We start from the raw sequence: 19,734 nt of genomic DNA on the forward strand, positions 1-19,734 counted from the left end.
TCCGTGGTGCAGTCACACAGGGACAGGTAGGATCCGTGGTGCAGTCACACAGGGACAGGTGGGGTCCGTGGTGCAGTCACACAGGGACAGGTGGGATCCGTGGTGCAGTCACACAGGAACAGGCGGGATCCGTGGTGCAGTCACACAGGGACAGGTGGCGCCGTGGTGCAGTCACACAGGGACAGGTGGGATCCGTGGTGTAGTCACACAGGGACAGGTGGGATCCGTGGTGCAGTCACACAGGGACAGGTGGGATCCGTGGTGCAGTCACACAGGGACAGGTGGGCTCCGTGGTGCAGTCACACAGGGACAGGTGGGATCCGTGGTGCAGTCACACAGGAACAGGCGGGATCCGTGGTGCAGTCACACAGGGACAGGTGGGATCCGTGGTGCAGTGACACAGGGACAGGTGGGATCCGTGGTGCAGTCACACAGGGACAGGTGGGATCCGTGGTGCAGTCACACAGGGACAGGTGGCTCCGTGGTGCAGTCACACAGGGACAGGTGGGGTCCGTGGTGCAGTCACACAGGGACAGGCGGCTCCGTGGTGCAGTCACACAGGGATAGGCGGCTCCGTGGTGCAGTCACACTGGGACAGGTGGGATCCGTGGTGCAGTCACACAGGGACAGGTGGGATCCGTGGTGCAGTCACACAGGGACAGGCGGCTCAGTGGTGCAGTCACACAGGGACAGGTGGGATCCGTGGTACAGTCACACAGGGACAGGTGGGGTCCGTGGTGCAGTCACACAGGGACAGGCGGGATCCGTGGTGCAGTCACACTGGGACAGGTGGGGTCCGTGGTGCAGTCACACAGGGACAGGTGGGGTCCGTGGTGCAGTCACACAGGGACAGGTGGCTCCGTGGTGCAGTCACACAGGGACAGGTGGCTCCGTGGTGCAGTCACACAGGGACAGGCGGCTCCGTGGTGCAGTCACACTGGGACAGGTGGCTCCGTGGTGCAGTCACACAGGGACAGGTGGGGTCCGTGGTGCAGTCACACAGTAGACATAGTGCGCCCCCCAGTGGGGGTTAGGTAACAGTGTCTGATTTGAGTAACACATAATAATCTTGTATACCGGGGGATGCCAAATTACACTGCTCTGTGCCTCGCATAGCAGCACTCTGCCCCAGAGAGCTTACACTCTAATCTAACTGCAGGAGGCACATAGAGGTAAAGTAACCTTCCCCTGTAGGACTTTCACCACATTTTGCAGCATGTCTGAGTATAAAATCCCAGACTGTCTGGCTTGTGTCCAGGGACTTCATCAAAAACGGGGTTTCCTGGAGTTTGAGACAGCAGTCAGGGATATAAAAAATGGCCGCCAACTACTTCCGGAAACCTCGGCTTTGTATTTACTTAGCGGCCTGTTCCAGCTGACAGCTCGTACAAGTGAACAGGCCATAACATGTCTTTGGCACCAGAGTGTGTTTCATTTAATAGCGCTGCTTAGTATATATGGGAAGCGTGTTTCCCCACGGCTGGACTGAAGTGACAGAGATTAATATTCGCCATGTATCTGGCATGAAGGCCTCTAAAGTAATAAACGGGTTAAGATTGTGCTCTGCCTTGTTTCACCGTTCAAGGGACCCATGTGGCCCCATGCTTCAGGCACTCTAAGGCTTAGCACTGTTCAGTAAATCTGGCCTACATGTATTTAATATCAGATGGATTCCTAGCCCTGTATGTGGCCCCTCACAGCCGGCTCCCCCTCTCTCCCAGGTACCGCACCTTCGTGAGGCCGCGATACAAGGTTGCCTACAAGACTGTATCAGACATGGAGTGGAAATGCTGCCAGGGCTATACAGGGGATGACTGCATGGACGGGCCGGCAGGAGGGCCTCAGATCACCACCACCAGGCCTAGGCCTAAACCCGCCAGGCCCAACCTGTCTGGGACCACGGGTGGAAGCCCACTGAGCGGGTCTGGAGGAGAAGGTGAGTCAGGTCTGACACAGTTGAGAGGTCTCATTACAAAAAAAACATTGAACCCCTTCCAGCCAACATTACACGATCTGATGGGACCTCTGATGGGACCTCTGATGGGACCTCTGATGGGACCTGTATACAGAGCTCCTCCTTATATACAGAGCTCAGTCTTATATATAGAACTCACATTCTATATACAGAGCTCATCCTTATACTATATACTGTACAGAGCTCACCGTTACATACAGAGCTCACCCTTTGTCACGGTAGACCAGGTCTTTTAACACAATTTATATTTAAGGGATCAGTAAATAGGCAAAACAAAGGCAGTGAAATAAAATTAGGTTTATATGGATAAGACCTCGGAAACACACAGAAATACAAAATACAGAGAATATACACACTTACTGGGGACTGGGGGTAAAACTCGGCTTTCCTAGGTGCAAGGCGCCTGCTTCAGCACAGTCTGACCTTGTTCACTCCACGGAGCAGGAATACGCTTGTAACAGGTAACGTCACTCCTCAGAACCAGTTCTCAGCTGGGCTAGGAATTTCCTGGCATCGCAATGCCCCTGGGAAAACTTACCTGCACTTCACTGGACCAGTCCCAAGACTATCTATAAGTCTCACAAGACTGAGAGACACACACCCTGATCTGTAGCAGCCCCTTTCAGAGACTACTTTGCCCTATGTTTTAACATGGATTCAAAGCGTGGGAATATTCTCAGCTGCCAATCAGAGCAGGGCTCATCTGGTTGATGAGGGCAGGGGGCGTGTTGAACCAGTTCGGGACGCCCTGTGGGCGGGACATATGTTCTGGCCAATAGGAAAAGCACCTACGATCGCCATCTTTTCCCTAGCCAGCCCATTGCCTCCCGCTGGGCAGGCGCCACTGTGTCCAGCAGACCAGAGGGTCCCCCCCAGGGGGTCTTTGTTCTCTGGTCCCAGTACTCCACCCCGCCCCATCCACATAGCACCCCAACACCTCTCAACACCCGCCTTCTCTGTCATGTATGGATTCTATGCAGACTAGCTGGCACCTTAAACATATACCCTTCTGACTGCATAGAGCCTTATAGTAAATGTAAAAATACTATAAGTCATGCTTTATTACAGCATACATTTTGGGGTACCACATATTCGGTTGGGGCACCCACAAACCCAATACAGGTTCTGGGACACCTTGGCACTAACTGGAGTACCCCCCTTAACCTAGGGATTCCCTCAGCTACAGGGTGTAACTCATGTATGCCCGTCGACCTGGCCAGTCCCCAGTACTGAGGTGGGTAAGGGTATAACACGCACCCACAGCAGTGAGGGCATGCCCGGAGTGTGGTAAGATGCGTTGCCGGGCCTGGTGAGAAAAGGGTTAACGATATACTTGCTGAGTCAGGGGTGCCAGAAGTCGGAGGGTTAATATCCAAGAGCAGGGGCAGGAGAAGGCAGCATAGTGAGGTCCAAAGCAGTGTCCAGGGGTAGCGAGGTCCAAAGCAGTGTCCAGGGGTAGCGAGGTCCAAAGCAGTGTCCAGGGGTAGCGAGGTCCAAAGCAGTGTCCAGGGGTAGCGAGGTCCAAAGCAGTGTCCAGGGGTAGCGAGGTCCAAAGCAGTGTCCAGGGGTAGCGAGGTCCAAAGCAGTGTCCAGGGGTAGCGAGGTCCAAAGCAGTGTCCAGGGGTAGAGAGGTCCAAAGCAGTGTCCAGGGGTAGCGAGGTCCAAAGCAGTGTCCAGGGGTAGCGAGGTCCAAAGCAGTGTCCAGGGGTAGCGAGGTACACGTAGTCAGACAGAGCCGAGATCAATCCAAGGGAATCCAAACAGGGGCAGGGACAAGAGCTGTAACAGATAACAGAGCTTGGCATAGACACTGCACACTGGAGCCACAGAGAAGCTATGCAGAGCTGGGCATAGACACTGCACACTGGAGCCACAGAGAAGCTATGCAGAGCTGGGCATAGACACTGCACACTGGAGCCACAGAGAAGCTATGCAGAGCTGGGCATAGACACTGCACACTGGAGCCACAGAGAAGCTATGCAGAGCTGGGCATAGACACTGCACACTGGAGCCACAGAGAAGCTATGCAGAGCTGGGCATAGACACTGCACACTGGAGCCACAGAGAAGCTATGCAGAGCTGGGCATAGACACTGCACACTGGAGCCACAGAGAAGCTATGCAGAGCTGGGCATAGACACTGCACACTGGAGCCACAGAGAAGCTATGCAGAGCTGGGCATAGACACTGCACACTGGAGCCACAGAGAAGCTATGCAGAGCTGGGCATAGACACTGCACACTGGAGCCACAGAGAAGCTATGCAGAGCTGGGCATAGACACTGCACACTGGAGCCACAGAGAAGCTACAGGTATGCAGAGCGATGACGGAGAGGGCAGACTGGGGTTATAAAGGAAGGAGGGCCAATGGTAGGAAGGGGTGGAGCGGAGGCCTGTCTGGGTGAACGCAGGGATAGGTCCAGGTGAGCAGGGAGGGAGACAGGGGTGTGATCCATGGCAATCGCCTGCAGCCGACGGGGGGCGGCGCCAGCGGCGCGGAAGTTCTGGTAAGAAGATCGGGTGCGCGCGCCCTCTGTAAGGCTGCCGTGCGCGCGCCCCGGTCGCGTGCGGATGTGGTGTGCGCCACGGAGGAACGGCTCGGCGTGGGAGCGGGACAGGTAAGAGGCCGAGGGAGCGGGTAACCGGGGCAGAGCGCCGCCGTGGGGCCTGAGGTGACGGGGACCCGCTGAGAGGCGCGTGTCCCCCGATCCATTACACAGGGATACCTGTTCATCCCTGTGCCTCATTGACCTTTCTGGGCTGTGCTGAAGCAGGGAACCCTAGTGGTGGGTCGCGCTTGAGTTTTCAGGGGGAGATATTGCCGGGACAATGTGCCTACATGTATCCGAGGATCAGGCATGATTTCTGGGTACCTTTATGGGGGAACCAACAACTCCGGACCCCAAACTCCTAGGCACATTCTGTTAACAATTCCCCACTGAAACTCATCCCCCAGCAATCCCTGCTCGCTAGCACGCCCGGAAACTCATACCCCAGCAATCCCTGCTCGCTGGCACGCCCGGAAACTCATACCCCAGCAATCCCTGCTCGCTGACACGCACGGAAACTCATACCCCAGCAATCCCTGCTCGCTGGCACGCCCGGAAACTCATACCCCAGCAATCCCTGCTCGCTGACACGCACGGAAACTCATACCCCAGCAATCCCTGCTCGCTGACACGCACGGAAACTCATACCCTAGCAATCCCTGCTCGCTGGCACGCCCGGAAACTCATACCCCAGCAATCCCTGCTCGCTAGCACGCACGGAAACTAGTCCCCCAGCAATCCCTGCTCGCTAGCACGCACGGAAACTAATCCCCCAGCAATCCCTGCTCGCTGGCACGCCCGGAAACTCATACCCCAGCAATCCCTGCTCGCTGGCACGCCCGGAAACTCATACCCCAGCAATCCCTGCTCGCTAGCACACCCGGAAACTAACCCCCCAGCAATCCCTGCTCGCTAGCACGCCCAGAAACTCATACCCCAGCAATCCCTGCTCGCTGGCACGCCCGGAAACTCATACCCCAGCAATCCCTGCTCGCTGACACGCACGGAAACTCATACCCCAGCAATCCCTGCTCGCTGACACGCACGGAAACTCATACCCTAGCAATCCCTGCTCGCTGACACGCACGGAAACTCATACCCCAGCAATCCCTGCTCGCTGACACGCACGGAAACTCATACCCCAACAATCCCTGCTCGCTGACACGCACGGAAACTCATACCCCAACAATCCCTGCTCGCTAGCACGCACGGAAACTCATCCCCCAGCAATCCCTGCTCGCTAGCACGCCCGGAAACTCATACCCCAGCAATCCCTGCTCGCTGACACGCACGGAAACTCATACCCCAGCAATCCCTGCTCGCTGACACGCACGGAAACTCATACCCTAGCAATCCCTGCTCGCTAGCACGCACGGAAACTCATCCCCCAGCAATCCCTGCTCGCTAGCACGCCCGGAAACTCATACCCCAGCAATCCCTGCTCGCTGACACGCACGGAAACTCATACCCCAGCAATCCCTGCTCGCTGACACGCACGGAAACTCATACCCCAGCAATCCCTGCTCGCTAGCACGCACGGAAACTCATACCCCAGCAATCCCTGCTCGCTAGCACACCCGGAAACTAACCCCCCAGCAATCCCTGCTCGCTAGCACACCCGGAAACTAACCCCCCAGCAATCCCTGCTCGCTGACACGCACGGAAACTCATACCCCAGCAATCCCTGCTCGCTAGCACGCACGGAAACTCATACCCCAGCAATCCCTGCTCGCTAGCACGCACGGAAACTCATACCCCAGCAATCCCTGCTCGCTAGCACGCACGGAAACTCATACCCCAGCAATCCCTGCTCGCTAGCACGCACGGAAACTCATACCCCAGCAATCCCTGCTCGCTAGCACGCACGGAAACTCATACCCCAGCAATCCCTGCTCGCTAGCACGCATGGAAACTCATACCCCAGCAATCCCTGCTCGCTAGCACGCACGGAAACTCATACCCCAGCAATCCCTGCTCGCTGGCACGCACGGAAACTCATACCCCAGCAATCCCTGCTCGCTAGCACGCACGGAAACTCATACCCCAGCAATCCCTGCTCGCTAGCACGCACGGAAACTCATACCCCAGCAATCCCTGCTCGCTAGCACGCACGGAAACTCATACCCCAGCAATCCCTGCTCGCTAGCACGCACGGAAACTCATACCCCAGCAATCCCTGCTCGCTAGCACGCACGGAAACTCATACCCCAGCAATCCCTGCTCGCTAGCACGCACGGAAACTCATACCCCAGCAATCCCTGCTCGCTGGCACGCACGGAAACTCATACCCCAGCAATCCCTGCTCGCTAGCACGCACGGAAACTCATACCCCAGCAATCCCTGCTCGCTAGCACGCACGGAAACTCATACCCCAGCAATCCCTGCTCGCTAGCACGCACGGAAACTCATACCCCAGCAATCCCTGCTCGCTAGCACGCACGGAAACTCATACCCCAGCAATCCCTGCTCGCTAGCACGCACGGAAACTCATACCCCAGCAATCCCTGCTCGCTAGCACGCACGGAAACTCATACCCCAGCAATCCCTGCTCGCTGGCACGCCCGGAAACTCACCCCCCAGCAATCCCTGCTCGCTAGCAGGCACGGAAACTCATACCCCAGCAATCCCTGCTCGCTAGCACACCCGGAAACTCATACCCCAGCAATCCCTGCTCGCTGACACGCACGGAAACTCATACCCCAGCAATCCCTGCTCGCTAGCACGCACGGAAACTCATACCCCAGCAATCCCTGCTCGCTAGCACGCACGGAAACTCATACCCCAGCAATCCCTGCTCGCTGGCACGCCCGGAAACTCATACCCCAGCAATCCCTGCTCGCTAGCACGCACGGACACTCATACCCCAGCAATCCCTGCTCGCTAGCACACCCGGAAACTCATACCCCAGCAATCCCTGCTCGCTGACACGCACGGAAACTCATACCCCAGCAATCCCTGCTCGCTAGCACGCACGGAAACTCATACCCCAGCAATCCCTGCTCGCTAGCACGCACGGAAACTCATACCCCAGCAATCCCTGCTCGCTGGCACGCCCGGAAACTCATACCCCAGCAATCCCTGCTCGCTAGCACGCACGGAAACTCATACCCCAGCAATCCCTGCTCGCTAGCACACCCGGAAACTAACCCCCCAGCAATCCCTGCTCGCTAGCACGCACGGAAACTCATACCCCAGCAATCCCTGCTCGCTAGTACGCACGGAAACTCATACCCCAGCAATCCCTGCTCGCTAGCACACCCGGAAACTAACCCCCCAGCAATCCCTGCTCGCTAGCACGCCCAGAAACTCATACCCCAGCAATCCCTGCTCGCTGACACGCACGGAAACTCATACCCCAGCAATCCCTGCTCGCTAGCACGCACGGAAACTCATACCCCAGCAATCCCTGCTCGCTAGCACACCCGGAAACTAACCCCCCAGCAATCCCTGCTCGCTAGCACGCCCAGAAACTCATACCCCAGCAATCCCTGCTCGCTGGCACGCCCGGAAACTCATACCCCAGCAATCCCTGCTCGCTAGCACGCACGGAAACTCACCCCCCAGCAATCCCAGCTCGCTGGCACGCCCGGAAACTCATCCCCCAGCAATCCCTGCTCGCTAGCACGCACGGAAACTCATACCCCAGCAATCCCTGCTCGCTAGCACACCCGGAAACTAACCCCCCAGCAATCCCTGCTCGCTAGCACGCTCGGAAACTCATCCCCCAGCAATCCCTGCTCGCTGGCACGCCCAGAAACTCATACCCCAGCAATCCCTGCTCGCTGGCACGCCCGGAAACTCATACCCCAGCAATCCCTGCTCGCTAGCACGCACGGAAACTCATCCCCCAGCAATCCCTGCTCGCTGGCACGCCCAGAAACTCATACCCCAGCAATCCCTGCTCGCTGGCACGCACGGAAACTCATCCCCCAGCAATCCCTGCTCGCTGGCACGCCCGGAAACTCATCCCCCAGCAATCCCTGCTCGCTAGCACGCACGGAAACTCATACCCCAGCAATCCCTGCTCGCTAGCACACCCGGAAACTAACCCCCCAGCAATCCCTGCTCGCTAGCACGCACGGAAACTCATACCCCAGCAATCCCTGCTCGCTAGCACGCACGGAAACTCATACCCCAGCAATCCCTGCTCGCTAGCACACCCGGAAACTAACCCCCCAGCAATCCCTGCTCGCTAGCACGCCCAGAAACTCATACCCCAGCAATCCCTGCTCGCTGACACGCACGGAAACTCATACCCCAGCAATCCCTGCTCGCTAGCACGCACGGAAACTCATACCCCAGCAATCCCTGCTCGCTAGCACACCCGGAAACTAACCCCCCAGCAATCCCTGCTCGCTAGCACGCCCAGAAACTCATACCCCAGCAATCCCTGCTCGCTGGCACGCCCGGAAACTCATACCCCAGCAATCCCTGCTCGCTAGCACGCACGGAAACTCACCCCCCAGCAATCCCAGCTCGCTGGCACGCCCGGAAACTCATCCCCCAGCAATCCCTGCTCGCTAGCACGCACGGAAACTCATACCCCAGCAATCCCTGCTCGCTAGCACACCCGGAAACTAACCCCCCAGCAATCCCTGCTCGCTAGCACGCTCGGAAACTCATCCCCCAGCAATCCCTGCTCGCTGGCACGCCCAGAAACTCATACCCCAGCAATCCCTGCTCGCTAGCACGCACGGAAACTCACCCCCCAGCAATCCCAGCTCGCTGGCACGCACGGAAACTCATACCCCAGCAATCCCTGCTCGCTGGCACGCCCGGAAACTCATACCCCAGCAATCCCTGCTCGCTAGCACGCACGGAAACTCACCCCCCAGCAATCCCAGCTCGCTGGCACGCACGGAAACTCATACCCCAGCAATCCCTGCTCGCTAGCACGCACGGAAACTAGTCCCCCAGCAATCCCTGCTCGCTAGCACGCACGGAAACTAATCCCCCAGCAATCCCTGCTCGCTGGCACGCCCGGAAACTCATCCCCCAGCAATCCCTGCTCGCTGGCACGCACGGAAACTCATCCCCCAGCAATCCCTGCTCGCTGGCACGCACGGAAACTCATCCCCCAGCAATCCCTGCTCGCTGGCACGCACGGAAACTCATCCCCCAGCAATCCCTGCTCGCTGGCACGCACGGAAACTCATCCCCCAGCAATCCCCGCTCGCTAACACGCCCGGAAACTCATCCCCCAGCAATCCCTGCTCGCTAGCACGCACGGAAACTCATCCCCCAGCAATCCCTGCTCGCTAGCACGCACGGAAACTAATCCCCCCAGCAATCCCTGCTCGCTGGCACGCACGGAAACTCATCCCCCAGCAATCCCTGCTCGCTGGCACGCCCGGAAACTCACCCCCCAGCAATCCCTGCTCACTGGCACGCACGGAAACTCATCCCCCAGCAATCCCTGCTCGCTGGCAAGCCCGGAAACTCATCCCCCAGCAATCCCTGCTCGCTGGCACTCCCGGAAACTCATCCCCCAGCAATCCCTGCTCGCTAGCACGCACGGAAACTCACCCCCCAGCAATCCTTGCTCGCTGGAAAGCCCAAAAACTCACCCCCTAGCAATCCCTGCTCGCTAGCACGCATGGAAACTCATACCCCCCAGCAATCCCTGCTCGTTAGCACACACGGAAACTAACCCCCCAGCAATCCCTGCTCGCTAGCACGCACGGAAACTCACCCCCCAGCAATCCCAGCTCGCTGGCACGCACGGAAACTCATACCCCAGCAATCCCTGCTCGCTGGCACGCCCGGAAACTCATACCCCAGCAATCCCTGCTCGCTAGCACGCACGGAAACTCACCCCCCAGCAATCCCAGCTCGCTGGCACGCACGGAAACTCATACCCCAGCAATCCCTGCTCGCTAGCACGCACGGAAACTAGTCCCCCAGCAATCCCTGCTCGCTAGCACGCACGGAAACTAATCCCCCAGCAATCCCTGCTCGCTGGCACGCCCGGAAACTCATCCCCCAGCAATCCCTGCTCGCTGGCACGCACGAAAACTCATCCCCCAGCAATCCCTGCTCGCTGGCACGCACGGAAACTCATCCCCCAGCAATCCCTGCTCGCTGGCACGCACGGAAACTCATCCCCCAGCAATCCCCGCTCGCTAACACGCCCGGAAACTCATCCCCCAGCAATCCCTGCTCGCTAGCACGCACGGAAACTCATCCCCCAGCAATCCCTGCTCGCTAGCACGCACGGAAACTAATACCCCCAGCAATCCCTGCTCGCTGGCACGCACGGAAACTCATCCCCCAGCAATCCCTGCTCGCTGGCACGCCCGGAAACTCACCCCCCAGCAATCCCTGCTCACTGGCACGCACGGAAACTCATCCCCCAGCAATCCCTGCTCGCTGGCAAGCCCGGAAACTCACCCCCTAGCAATCCCTGCTCGCTGGCACTCCCGGAAACTCATCCCCCAGCAATCCCTGCTCGCTAGCACGCACGGAAACTCACCCCCCAGCAATCCTTGCTCGCTGGCATGCCCAAAAACTCACCCCCTAGCAATCCCTGCTCGCTAGCACGCACGGAAACTCATACCCCAGCAATCCCTGCTCGCTAGCACACACGGAAACTAACCCCCCAGCAATCCCTGCTCGCTAGCACGCACGGAAACTCATCCCCCAGCAATCCCTGCTCGCTGGTACGCCTGGAAACTCACCCCCAGCAATCCCAGCTCGCTGGCACGCACGGAAACTCATACCCCAGAAATCCCTGCTCGCTAGCACGCATGGAAACTCATCTCCCAGCAATCCGCGCTCGCTAGCACGCACGGAAACTAACCCCCCAGCAATCCCTGCTCGCTAGCACGCACGGAAACTCACCCACCAGCAATCCCCGCTCGCTGGCACACACAGAAACTCATCCCCCAGCAATCCCTGCTCACTAGCACGCACGGAAACTCACCCCCCCCTCCAGCAATCCCCGCTCGCTAGCATGCACGGAAACTCACCCCCCCCAGCAATCCCTGCTCGCTGGCACACCCGGAAACTCATCCCCCAGCAGTCCCTGCTCGCTAGCACGCACAGAAACTCATCCCCTAGCAATCCCTGCTTGCTAGCACGCACAGAAACTCATCCCCCAGCAATCTCTGCTCGCTAGCACGCACGGAAACTCATACCCCAGCAATCCCTGCTCGCTAGCACGCACGGAAACTAACCCCCCAGCAATCCCTGCTCGCTAGCACGCACGGAAACTCATCCCCCAGCAATCCCTGCTCGCTAGCACGCACGGAAACTCACCCCCCAGCAATCCCTGCTCGCTGGCACGCACGGAAACTCATCCCCTAGCAATCCCTGCTCGCTAGCACGCACGGAAACTCATCCCCCAGCAATCCCTGCTCGCTAGCACGCACGGAAACTAGTCCCCCAGCAATCCCTGCTCGCTGGCACGCACGGAAACTCATCCCCCAGCAATCCCTGCTCGCTGGCACGCCCGGAAACTCCTACCTCAGCAATCCCTGCCCGCTGGCACGCACGGAAACTCACCCCCCCCAGCAATCCCTGCTCGCTAGCACGCACGGAAACTCATCCCCCAGCAATCCCTGCTCGCTAACACGCACGGAAACTCACCCCCCAGCAATCCCTGCTCGCTGGCACGCACGGAAACTCACCCCCCAGCAATCCCTGCTCACTGGCACGCACGGAAACTCATCCCCCAGCAATCCCTGCTCGCTGGCACGCCCGGAAACTCACCCCCCAGCAATCCCTGCTCGCTGGCACGCCCGGAAACTCATCCCCCAGCAATCCCTGCTCGCTGGCACGCACGGAAACCCATCCCCCAGTGAAAGGAAAATCCGTTATTTCCTCCCCTGGCTTCAGCACCGAGAGGAACCTTTCCTCTGCCAGGTACACTGAAGCCTTGTGACTGGATACACAATCTGCACCGTTTGCAGCAGACTTCCCCGGAGAAGTTTTTCACGCCCTGCCACTGTTATCTCCGATTTTTGATGAACTTTTCAGGCCTGGGAGACGAACAAAATGAAACGTAACGCACGCCACGTTTCAAATCCTTTGTCTCAATTTATTACTCATAGGGTAATGATTTTTATACAGAAAAAAAAGAAATATTGGTTAGAGGCGTAACATAGGCGTATCTTGGGCGTATACTAGGTGTGTCTTGGGCGTAGCTTTGATTAGAGGCGTGATTTAGGGGCAGGACATATTAGTGGCGTGACTTTTGAGACGTGTTTATTTTCAATACAAGCAATTGTCTAAATACATAGCTTATTCATTGTCTGTTATCAAAAGAGACCTTGAGTCTTGCAACTATATTTCACTACCTTGCTTCTTGCAGAGAACCATTCTATTATATTCTACTAAAACACCAGGAAATTGACATCACAAAAGTATCTAGTAATATTCTGACCAGGAAGAAATGAAATGCAATTTAGCAGAGAAACTGAGTGCATCTATGAATTTATATTTCAGCAAAAGGCTGACTACAGAATCTTAACTAGTTATGACCATACAAAATGGAAGCTTAACATGAGTGCAGACTCTGGCCTGACATACTGGTCCTAACAATCCCTCCTTTTTGTTCTCTAAAAGAACAAATACCCTTACTAGGTACGCTTCTCTTTGACTATGGCCTTATGGGGACCAATTGTATCATAGACTCTGTTCATGGCCACATATGAATTATTAGTTGCATACATGGCGTGAGATGAAACTGAAGGTTTCCTTGAGACAAATGAAAGCATTGCACACTTAGCACAGTGAAAAATAACAAAAATTGCTGCGATTATACTAATCACTACAATAAAACCATAGAGAATTTCATACCCAATTCTCCGATCCAACTAGTGAGTCCTGACATCCAATTTAAGCTAAGGCCTGAGGATTCCTTACGCATCCTTGCCTGAATTTCCTGTAGCTTATCCATATCTTTATGAATAGCACCAGACTCATCTTCAATATAGGCACAGCACTTCTGTCCTACAAGTTTACAAACACCTCCTTGTGAGGCTAGCAGATAATCAAGAGCCATTCTATTCTGTAATAATACTGTTCGGATCTGCTCTTGTTCATTAGTCAGACGGATAATAGCATCACTTTTCTGATTAAGAGCATCATTAATATTTACCATAACATCACTTAATTTAGAATAGAGATCCAGAACACCTAATCTAGGTATAAAAACTCCGGCTGCAATGCGGGTTGGACTAATGGTCCTGGTCAGATCTTTTCGATTTCTCAGCTTCCCTTGGGGTAACGTGTCAGATACATAGAAAGTGGGAAGAATGAAACCCAGATAACAAAGGGCAGTGTGATTGCAGGGTACAATCTTAGTGGCCCACATGCCACACAACCAATAGATATATATATATATATATATATATATATATCATTAAATATTTCTATAAATTAGAATATGTCACATAATCTAAGGGTCAGCTATTTGTGAGAATTGGTGGGGGCTAATTTCTGCTAAGAGCGACAGCATAAACATTCTTCTTGCACACATCTTTCATATTGCATTTACTCAGAATGGCAAAACGGACCAAGATGGATGCTATGGTCAAAATGGCTGACTTGTGATCCTTTCCTTGTGGTTGACTCACTTCCCTTTGTGACCTCCCACCTTCCTCATATCCAGTCTTCTCAGTCCCCCCATATCCTTAAGAGACAGTCTATTTAAAGAACAGAACAGTTAACCATTTCATAGTCCTGATGGACCAAGATGTCCAAGTTGTGCATAACTTCATTCCTTTTCCGGCCATTATATCAGCCCAGTTGATTTCTTCTTTGGTCTCTTTGGTCTCTTCTTCTGGGGGACTGGCGACATCATCACCGCAGAGAGGCATAGCGTCGGTGGGGGTTGCAACGCACTTCTGGATCAGAGTTTTGCTGTACTTAATACATAGAGAGCAATGAGTAGGACAAACACACACATACAAAAACATTCGCTAGCTTCGCTCAAAGCAAATCAATCCAACCACCAAGTCCCCATGATCCCTAAATCCTGGATAAATACACAACATTGCGCTTTAACTAGGGCGCATACATGCCCCTCCTTTTGAGGCTAAAATATAGTCCAGAGCTATTTTATTCTGCTGGGTCATTAATTTAAACTAAACCTATTCTTGGTTAAGTGAGTAAATGTCTGTGGCTGTATGATTTAGGATATCCCTGTAAACCTGTCATACAGTAACCCAACTCCTACATTTGGGAATAAATTTCTTGAAACTTATTCTTCCCATAGACTACTTTTTAGCACTTGTGTATTGGGTGCATCTCTTCTGTTTCTAACGCTACCTGTGAGCAATTAACATAACCGTGTGTTTGACTGATAAAGCATTCTCCCATCGGGATATCATTCTGCAGGGAGATTCTATTAACCTAGAAATCCAAACAAAATAAACAGAGTTAAACAAATAATACCTTATACTATTTTGTCATCCTTATGGGACGCCACGTACACAAACATAATGGAGCATACATTGTAACTGAAAAATAATAAAAACCTGTAAAAATAAAAAGTTCAAAGTTCGTGTGTTGAGGCCTGGACATTTTTGCCTATAACCTTTCTCCCTTGATGATTAGTGGTCAGAGAGTATTGTGTCCATCAAAACACTTATTTGCAGGTGCTATGTCTTTGTCTTTATTAGCTGTTTGTGCCTAGGCTGGCACTATTTTGACGTGCGTGATGTGTATCCATGATGATAAGAAATTTTTACTGTAATGCTGGTGATGAGTAGTATTTAAATGGCCTTTTCATCTGGTATGAAGAGCGTGCTTGCGTAGAAAATGCTTGACCATTAACCCGTCTTGCGTAGGTGCACTTTCAGCTTTAACCTGTGCCTAGAAAGACTCAAAAATATATATTAGTTGCATGCAATACTTATTAATTGTTTTATTACCAATAACGTGGTCCTTAATTCGTTACTTTGAACTACTGATGGTCATAACTCATCCCATAAGTGTCTCATAGGGAGAGAATTTATACCTAGAAATAAATTCTTGTATTAATATGGTTACTACTATTATTAGCATCCGCATATAAACAGAGATATCCCCTATTAACGCTCCTCAAATTTTAAACTAAGCAACCAATATGGACTTGACTTTGCTACAATCCAAGTTCCTAAAACTTGGTTCCTCAGCCATTGCCAAACCAATTGCTTCCATAATCACCTCTATCCTGTCTGCAGGCCATATCCCTAAGACCTGGAAAACTGCTAGAGTTGTCCCAATCTTCAAAAATGGGGACAAAAATACTGTCTCAAACTACAAATCAATCTCTCTTCTCCCAATACACACTTACTCTCATACATACCTAACTGCCATCTGCCATTTTCTCTGATGCAAATGGTGTCAACCTTTTAGTCATTTAATACTAACTAACCTTAAAACTCGCCCCACAAGTCAAGCATCCCAACAGCCTGCACTCATGGCTATTGTCCCACACCCACAGTCACTCCTGGCTTTCACTTCAAACACTCCACTGTAACTATTCTGCTAAAAATGTGAAATGCCCTGTATATAATATATACCCTGTTCACTTATGCAATTATATATCCCCTGTCCTTTAACTCTATTTTCAGGACATACTCAAAAACAAATAAATGGTTACAAAATTATAAATTTGGCAGATATCATATATCCCTCAACATAGGGACGGCTTGCTACCTGCTTTGCTGTGACATCTGCAAATGTATTATTATTTTTTACCAGGGGCCTGTCAGCCCTTGGAGTTAACATTGCTATAATAAATTCAATAACCTATGTATGTATCTCCCCTCTTTTGTTCATATATTATCTATATATGTGAACAAAAATACAAAAACACAAAAATAGTTATGAAAACAGGTTGTTTTGATATATAGCAAAATTAACTGATAAATAGATATGTATGTGTAGTGACTATAAAAATATTTACTGCTTGTGTTAAAAGAAAAAGCCTGCAGTAGGTCTTTTAACAACTGTGGCATTTATAATATAAGAAAAATCCTGAAATCCTGAACAAAAGATTTCCTTTTAAAATAGACAAATAATTTTGAACTCTTTGCAAAGTGCTGAGCACACGGCCAGCATTCACTTTAAAAGATACTCTGACTTTAAAAAGAAAAAATAATAATTTTCAAAGCGCTTTTTTTTTTTTCTTTCTGGGAAAACAGCCAGAAATTTCATAGTACAGATAACGGACAATGGGTTTCACTGTCTAATTCATATTAACTGCTGGATTAATCCTCACGCAGGGGATTGTAACATTAGTTTAATGTTAAATATGAAGCTTTCCACGCTGTCCTAAAACTGCATTTTGTATGGTCTTTCAAAAATTAAATAACGGGAATATTTTAAATTACTTATAAACACCAAGTCTACTGGTATGCCTACAAGAGCATGCAACATTCTTTCACTCATTCCCCTGAATGCCTTCTGAAAGAAATCTCATATTCCTGCAAACTTCCATCAATACAATTGCTATCCCGTTTTAACTATGCCCTCTCTTAAGCTAAACAAAATATCTTCAAACATGCAACAGTTATACCATGACTAAAAAAACAGCAAGCTTGACCCTACCTGTCTTGTATGGCTTCTACACTGCTTATTTAACGGAGACAATTCTCGCTAAAATAACTGACCTTCATGCTGCTAAAGACAGATATCATCACACTCCGCTCACACCACGCACACCCTCCTTTTGAAGCGCTATGTACATTAATGGCGTTATATACATATATAATACAATATATTAATTCAAACAGTGCTTATGAGCTCTTACAAGCATTTTAAACAAAAACAGCCCCAAATATATCTTAATCCTGTAGAAATAAAATTGAAATGTGTTATCTTACTGCTTTACGGAAAAGAAGACAGTTCTACATTACCTTTTTACTCATGAATAAACTGCTTAAGCACAGCTAGTTAATTTTAATGTGAATGCTTCGCATTCTTTAAACTGTAAGGGAGAGGCTGTGACCCTCCTTTTATTAAGATAGAAATACCACAAACGAAAAGAAATGTGTCCGGTTTAAAAAGTATCCGCCTGGCCAGGACGAATAAACCTTTCAAACTATAACCAGGGACCGAGCTGAATATACTCCCCTTCCGTTGTGAGGTATTTCTCCCTTATTCGGTGTACACCTTTTTTTAAAACCTTTTAAAATTTAGATTTCATCATGAGCAACTAATATTCATATTTTGTTTGTACAGATGTTAATCAGCATGACTTTCACACAAGAAATCATTCAGGAAAAAATTCATCAGGGTTACAAACAAGCTTTACATAAAGTAGCGGTGTTTTTTTTTGTTTGTTTTTTACAGAGACTTTCACTCTGAGCCCCCACGGGCAAAGCAGCACTTCCCTGCTTCTGTCTCATCCCCCAGCAATCCCTGCTCGCTAGCACGAATGGAAACTCACCCCCCAGCAATCCCTGCTCGCTAGCACGCACGGAAACTCATCCCCTAGCAATACCTGCTCGCTAGTACGCACGGAAACTCATGCCCCAGCAATCCCTGCTCGCTAGCACGCACGGAAACCCATCCCCCAGCAATCCCCGCTCGCTGGCACGCACGGAAACTCATACCCCAGCAATCCCTGCTCGCTAGCACACACGGAAACTAACCCCCCAGCAATCCCTGCTCGCTAGCACGCACGGAAACTCATCCCCCAGCAATCCCTGCTCGCTGGCACGCCTGGAAACTCACCCCCCAGCAATCCCTGCTCGCTGGCACGCACGGAAACTCATACCCCAGCAATCCCTGCTCGCTAGCACGCACGGAAACTCATCCCCCAGCAATCCCCGCTCGCTAGCACGCATGGAAACTAACCCCCCAGCAATCCCTGCTCGCTAGCACGCACGGAAACTCACCCCCCAGCAATCCCCTCTAGCTGGCACGCACAGAAACTCATCCCCCAGCAATCCCTGCTCACTAGCACGCACGGAAACTCACCCCCCCCCCTCCAGCAATCCCCGCTCGCTAGCACGCACGGAAACTCACCCCCCCAGCAATCCCTGCTCGCTGGCACACCCGGAAACACATCCCCCAGCAGTCCCTGCTCGCTAGCACGCACAGAAACTCATCCCCTAGCAATCTCTGCTCGCTAGCACGCACGGAAACTAGTCCCCCAGCAATCCCTGCTCGCTGGCACGCACGGAAACTCATCCCCTAGCAATCCCTGCTCGCTAGCACGCACGGAAACTCATCCCCTAGCAATCCCTGCTCGCTAGCACGCACGGAAACTCATCCCCCAGCAATCCCTGCTCGCTGGCACGCCCGGAAACTCATCCCCCAGCAATCCCTGCTCGCTGGCACGCACGGAAACTCACCCGCCAGCAATCCCTGCTCGCTGGCACGCACGGAAACTCACCCCCCAGCAATCCCTGCTCGCTGGCACGCCCGGAAACTCATCCCCCAGCAATCCCTGCTTGCTGGCACGCCCGGAAACTCATCCCCCAGCAATCCCTGCTCGCTGGCACGCACGGAAACCCATCCCCCAGCAATCCCTGCTCGCTAGCACGCACGGAAACTCACCCCCCAGCAATCCCTGCTCGCTAGCACGCACGGAAACTCACCCCCCAGCAATCCCTGCTTGCTAGCACGCACGGAAACTCACCCCCCAGCAATCCCCGCTTGCTAGCACGCACGGAAACTCACCCCCCAGCAATCCCTGCTCGCTAGCACGCACGGAAACTCACCCCCCAGCAATCCTTCTCGCTGGCACGCACGGAAACTCACCCCCCAGCAATCCCCGCTCGCTAACACGCACGGAAACTCACCCCCCTGCAATCCCTGCTCGCTGGCACGCACGGAAACTCATCCCCCAGCAATCCCCGCTTGCTAGCACGCACGGAAAGGGAAAAACACAAAAATACTTTTATTACAGGTAACACATGGTAACAATACAATGTTACCGGGTCCAGGAGCTAACTCAGATCAGGGGTAACCAAAACTGGCTTAACCTTTATTTGTGAGCCAGGTTACCCCCTACCGTCACACCCTTATATACAGAGCTCATATTTATACTGTATACAGAGCTCCCCCTTATATACAGAGCTCACCCTTATATGCAGAGCTCAACCTTATACACAGAGCTCACCCTTATACTGTATACAATGGTTACGCTTATTTACAGAGCACATCCTTATACTGTATACAATGGTTACGCTTATTTACAGAGCCCATCCTTATACTGGAGACAGAGCTCACCCTTCTATACAGAGTCATCCTTATAAACAGAGCTCATCCTT

The 19,734-nt window shown here is 52.6% G+C and overlaps 1 protein-coding gene across 1 annotated transcript in view; it reads left to right on the plus strand.

Annotated features, from left to right (window-relative positions):
- The window catches only part of EMILIN1 (elastin microfibril interfacer 1), a 117,643-nt gene that overhangs the window by 47,532 nt on the left and 50,377 nt on the right, over positions 1–19,734 (plus strand). The window contains exon 3 of the mRNA XM_075595122.1: positions 1,722–1,936. Within this exon, the coding sequence (XP_075451237.1) occupies positions 1,722–1,936 (215 nt within the window). The remainder of the gene's footprint in view (positions 1–1,721; positions 1,937–19,734) is intronic.

This window comes from Ascaphus truei, chromosome 4 (assembly GCF_040206685.1).
Source record: "Ascaphus truei isolate aAscTru1 chromosome 4, aAscTru1.hap1, whole genome shotgun sequence".
NCBI lineage: Eukaryota > Metazoa > Chordata > Amphibia > Anura > Ascaphidae > Ascaphus > Ascaphus truei.